Source organism: Abrus precatorius, unplaced genomic scaffold (assembly GCF_003935025.1).
Source record: "Abrus precatorius isolate BTA unplaced genomic scaffold, Abrus_2018 Scaffold5, whole genome shotgun sequence".
NCBI lineage: Eukaryota > Viridiplantae > Streptophyta > Magnoliopsida > Fabales > Fabaceae > Abrus > Abrus precatorius.
This window is the reverse complement of record NW_020874395.1, coordinates 4,740,793-4,746,057: the sequence shown is the minus strand read 5'-3', so window position 1 is coordinate 4,746,057 and position 5,265 is coordinate 4,740,793. Positions and strand designations below refer to the sequence as shown.

At 28.9% G+C, this 5,265-nt stretch overlaps 1 protein-coding gene across 1 annotated transcript; it reads left to right on the top strand.

Annotated features, from left to right (window-relative positions):
- Window positions 1-1,877: 1,877 nt before the first annotated feature.
- LOC113867173 (ras-related protein RABB1b) lies at window positions 1,878-5,034 on the top strand. The gene is made up of 6 exons (XM_027502277.1): window positions 1,878-2,092; window positions 2,175-2,314; window positions 3,105-3,187; window positions 3,750-3,954; window positions 4,061-4,129; window positions 4,575-5,034. The coding sequence occupies exons 1-6, from the start codon at window positions 2,047-2,049 to the stop codon at window positions 4,665-4,667; spliced, it is 636 nt and encodes a 211-aa protein (XP_027358078.1). The 5' UTR covers window positions 1,878-2,046; the 3' UTR covers window positions 4,668-5,034.
- Window positions 5,035-5,265: the final 231 nt, after the last annotated feature.

Below are 5,265 nucleotides of genomic sequence, written 5' to 3'. Positions count from 1 at the left end.
AAAAATATAAAATACAAGTTCAAAATGTTAGAATATAAAAGATTAAGTGATAGATAACAATAAATAAATAAATAAAAAGTTTACATGTATGTTGACTACAGTAACTATCGTTGGAAACTAAGTTATGGTATAATAATGTGGTCTGTATAAACTTCTACTTTCCCTAGAAAGTTACTCAACAGCAACCTAACATTGTTTTGTGCTTAAAGTTAAAGTTCAGCGTATGTGTGCAATTTTTTTAAACAAAACTTATATGTTATTTTTTTAGGTGTTATTTATATTATTTATTAATTAAAGTTATAATTTTATTTTTAAAAATATTTGATTTAATGATATTTCATATTTTTAGATGAAATTTTAATTTTAATTTTAAAAATACTTATAGTATTAAACTTAAATTTTATTTTATTTTTAATGTAAACTATACCATATTTATCTCTATCAATAAAGTATTTTTATTCAATGCAATATTATATAGATCAAATGCGGCTATACAAAAGTTGAAAGGTAAAATTGTTTTTATTTTATTTTTTCAATATTAGACTAATAAAGCAATTTGGCTAAAATTTTAAATAATAATATTTATTACTAATTTTATCTTTTTCTATTTTAAGAAAGTTATTTTTTTTTTGTTTTTTTCATAAAATTTATATAATTTTTCAAATTTATTATATATTCTTAACAGTAAAAATATTTGATTATTCTTATATCTATTACAATAGAGATATAGATATTAGAACTTAATTTAAATACTATAATAATATAAAAATTGTACACTATTATTTAATCATAAATTATTATATAAATAAGAATAATATAAATGTTATGTTTTAATTTTATTCTTCTAACTTTTAAAAGTCTTTTAGACATGCTATTTTTTACAAATATACAATTTATCTTATTTGAATGTGTAACTTTTTCTCCCTCTTCTCCTTTCTTTTCTTCCTTCCCTTCCTTTTTCTTGTTTATTAATTATTTTTCCTTCTTTTTCATCTTTTTTTCTTTTTCTTTATCCTTTCATTATGTAAGATTGAAAAAAAAGAAAAAAAGATAATAGTGCATAGTCGAACTTATATTTGTATTTGAACTGCATAGTCGTCAAAGCTTGGGCTTAATACGAGATGAGATTATTGTTACCAAAATTTCAACAAATGAAAATAAGATAAAAGGTGAATATATATATATATGAAAATAATTATCAATACATGTAATAAAAAAGACAAATTTTTTAATAAAATTAATATTTTAAACGATAAATATTTTATTTAAAGTATTTTTAAAAGTTAAAAAACTAAAATAAATAAAAAGATTATTGGAGAACAAAATTAAAACTTACTTTAAAATTAGAAGATAAAACATTAACTATTTAAATAAAATGATTTAATACTAAATAAAAATTAAAAAATATTTTATATAAAATTATAAAATATCAATTTAATTTATTTTAACTTTTATATTATATTCAAATCAAATAAAAACAAATAACATATTTTATGTTTGATTTAGATAAATTTTAGAGTAAAAATCAACCCGACCTGAATCATAAACACCCTTGTTATCTTGTATTATGGAATAAGAATATATTTTATCCCATGAAATATGTGAATTAAAAATAAAAAAATTAGAATAATATAACATTTTGAATTTATTATTTTAATGTATACTATTTTTCCATTTCTCTCGTATACCGATCAAAATTAAAAATTTATTTTAATCTACAATAACGTTAAATATAAATTTTTGATTAAAAAATCTAATTTTATTTGACAAACAACACCTAAAACATACCACATAAGTTTTTTACGATTAAAAAAGCATAACAAAATTGAAATTGAAAAAAGAATATTACTGAATGTTATTAAGTGACGCTGATACGTCACCTTCTTGATTTGGTTGGATTCAAACCCATCATCCACACTGTACATCCCTTCTTCCTTCTTACTTCGTCTTATTCTCCAACTCATTGCCAAACCAAACACAAACTTCTTCTTCTTCTTATTCTCTCTGTCTCTCTCTCTAGACGACGTCGTTTCTTGTCGGCCAGCCATGTCGTACGACTACCTCTTCAAGTACATCATCATCGGCGACACAGGTTCTCTGTTACCCTCTTTTTTTCTCCCAACTGGGTCTCCCAATCTCACTTCAAGTTTGGGTTTTTCTCTGGTGCGGTGCAGGTGTAGGGAAATCGTGCCTGCTCCTCCAATTCACCGACAAGAGGTTCCAACCCGTTCATGATCTCACCATTGGTGTTGAGTTTGGTGCTCGCATGGTTACCATCGATTCCCGACCTATTAAGCTTCAAATATGGGATACTGTTAGTTCTCTCTCTCTCTCTCTGTCACGCACAATATACTTATTTTTTTAAATTTTTTTATTACTTAGTTATGCTTTTTTATTTTTAATTAATTTTTTGTTAGGGCATTTTAGATTAGGTGAGAGTTGAGTAAAGGATAATTTGTTGAACAGTAAAGTAAAATATTTGTGATTAATTGCTTTTACAGATTTCTGTGATCATAAGCTTGTGCTAAATTTTTAGTGCAATTTTTTTTTTGGTCTTGCTAGGACACTTGTTAAGGAATCAATAAATAGTAAGTTTTATTAGAAATTGATGTATTAGAAATGAAGAGAGTGAGTTCATCTTTACGTTTTTCAATAAATATTCCTATATTTTATTCCTTAACTAGTGCCCCACGGGCACGTTTGTCATTTTCCTTTCCCATTTTCTTGATTGTGTGGTGGGTCTGTGTATACAGATATTGATTTTAAAACAAGAAGGTATTGATATGTTGTTGTGAGAAAAAATGTGAATTTTATTGAATCACCAGTGATACTTTAGATTAAAAGGAAAAAGAAATGAAGGTGCCAGGTAATGCAGTGGGTAAAGTTCTTTGCTGTATGTTGCGATGAGTTGTGGTTATATTGACAAACTAGTGTATGCTTTCATTGCTTTTGATCCACAACATGGTGTTTGTTGAGTCTGAATAAGATTCAACATTGTCAATAGTGTTGAATGTGGAATTCTTAGTCATGTATTCTGTCCAAGTGTCTGAAGATTTATTTTTCAATAGTATTTAGATACTGATGCAGAACATGTTTAACTGTAGGCTGGGCAAGAGTCTTTTAGATCCATCACTAGGTCGTACTACAGAGGAGCAGCAGGAGCACTTCTAGTTTATGACATTACAAGGTGGGTGGTGCTATTATCTATTTGACATAGAGATCATGGTCTGCATCTTGAGAATTATACTGAACTTTGTATCACCCTTCTAACATGCACCTATTTTGTCTGGTATTTACCACTTGCATGAATGCTGTATCCTCTGATGTTCACTATGCATGTAATAGAAGTGACATGCTGTATATTTGTAAAGTTATGAGTCTAAAAACTTTTAGTGTCTGACTTTAGCTTCATTATTGCCTTCTATTTTGTTATTGTTGATCACCCAGTTTGAAAGCTTCAAATCTCTTGAAACTAGGATTCTAGAACATTTGTGTCTTAGTTATTTTCAAATTTTATATGGTTTTTGGTTTTCCAATACCTTATCTGAGGAGCTCTACCACTGCTGATTGCAAGCAATATGTTCTGTTACATTCATATTTGTTTTTTTTTGTGTGTGTTTCTCAAGTTTATGAATGAATGCATGTTCTATGCTGGTTTTGGGGGGGGGGGGGGGTGTTGTTTAATCTGAGGTTTGTTCATTTTTCTAATTGCCTTCAACTTAACACCAAAAGATTCTTTTCTTGACCAGGAGAGAGACATTTAATCATTTAGCAAGTTGGTTGGAAGATGCCCGGCAACATGCCAATCCTAATATGACAATCATGCTCATTGGGAACAAGTGTGATCTGTCTCATCGAAGGGCAGTGAGCAAAGAGGAGGGGGAGCAATTTGCAAAAGAAAATGGACTTTTGTTCTTGGAGGCTTCTGCTAGGACAGCTCAAAATGTTGAAGAGGTTGATATATCTCAGTCAATATCAAGATACAGCATTATATGCTTTGCAGCCTCATGGATATTGTGAATTTCATTACCATCAAAAGTAACTTCTGTTTATTCTGCAGGCTTTTATAAGGACTGCTGCAAAGATTCTTCAGAATATTCAGGAAGGTGTCTTTGATGTGTCCAATGAGGTAATTATTTACTGTTAGTTTCATGCAAAAAGCGGTGGGAAGTTAGTTGTGGCAATATCTTGGACTCTGATCATTATTGGTCCCACTCAATTGTGGCATCAGGTTTATAAATCAAATTATTAGAATGATAGTTCATGTGATGAAAGCTTATTCTTCCATTTGTGTCTTGGGAATGGATGTTTTCATGTTTTTATTGTCATTTTTAGTGACCTGAACATTAGAAATCTTGTATTTTTACTTGTCTTGAGAATGAATGTTTTCATCTTTTTACTAGCAAGATTTATTTTGTGTTCTGGTGGTTGGTTTCACCAAATCGAGTTAAATAAAACTGACGCATAGAATCTTTTCTTCTTTTTTGCAAATAATTAGAATAAATAAAAAGAAAATAGTTTTTCATCCTTATGTGTCCCTTTGGCTAAGATTGCCAATGCATCTATTATTGCAGTCATTTGGTATAAAAATTGGCTATGGACGTCCACAAGGTCAATCAGGTGCCAGAGATGGAACTGTTTCTGCAAGAGGTGGGTGTTGCAGCTGATTGAGAAGATAACAACTCTGAATCTCATCCTTTTGTGCATCTATTTCTGCATTCCCTGTTTCAACCGAGTGTATACTCTCTAGACTTGACATGGAACTTTTGGATAACACTACAATTTCATGTATAGATCTAATCTCAAAGGTGTTCTTGGGACAGATTTGACTACATAGTTGTTAAGGTCTACTAAATGTTTAAAATGGTTGGCTGTTGAGTTCAATGCCAGGTGTTTATTGTTTATATCGTTTTATTGTTATTTGCCATAATATTTATATGGAGCAATTTTTTAGTAGGTTGTTAGAATATATGAAATATTCAAATTTTTTTAATCGTATCTTATCTTCTAGGATTAGTTTCATTATTTTCTTATTATCTCTGAGAATTAGTTACCATTTTTTCTTATTTTATCATGATTTGCTTCCTTAATTAGTTAGGATTACTATTAGCATAAATAAGGGTTAGTACTCAGGTTTTATAAAATCCTCAACACATTGATATACATTTCTGTCAATATCATTTTTCTTTTATCTCTCTTCCTCATTCTATACTTAAAAAACCATAATTTTAACATGGGTATTACCTAAAACACTCCAGTAAATGT

Coding starts and splice junctions, on each gene's coding strand:
- LOC113867173 (XM_027502277.1), top strand. CDS start 2,047: ATGTCGTACGACTACCTCTTCAAGTACATCATCATCGGCGACACAG. Junction 2,093..2,174: donor CATCATCATCGGCGACACAG/GTTCTCTGTTAC, acceptor GGTGCGGTGCAG/GTGTAGGGAAATCGTGCCTG. Junction 4,130..4,574: donor TCTTTGATGTGTCCAATGAG/GTAATTATTTAC, acceptor CTATTATTGCAG/TCATTTGGTATAAAAATTGG.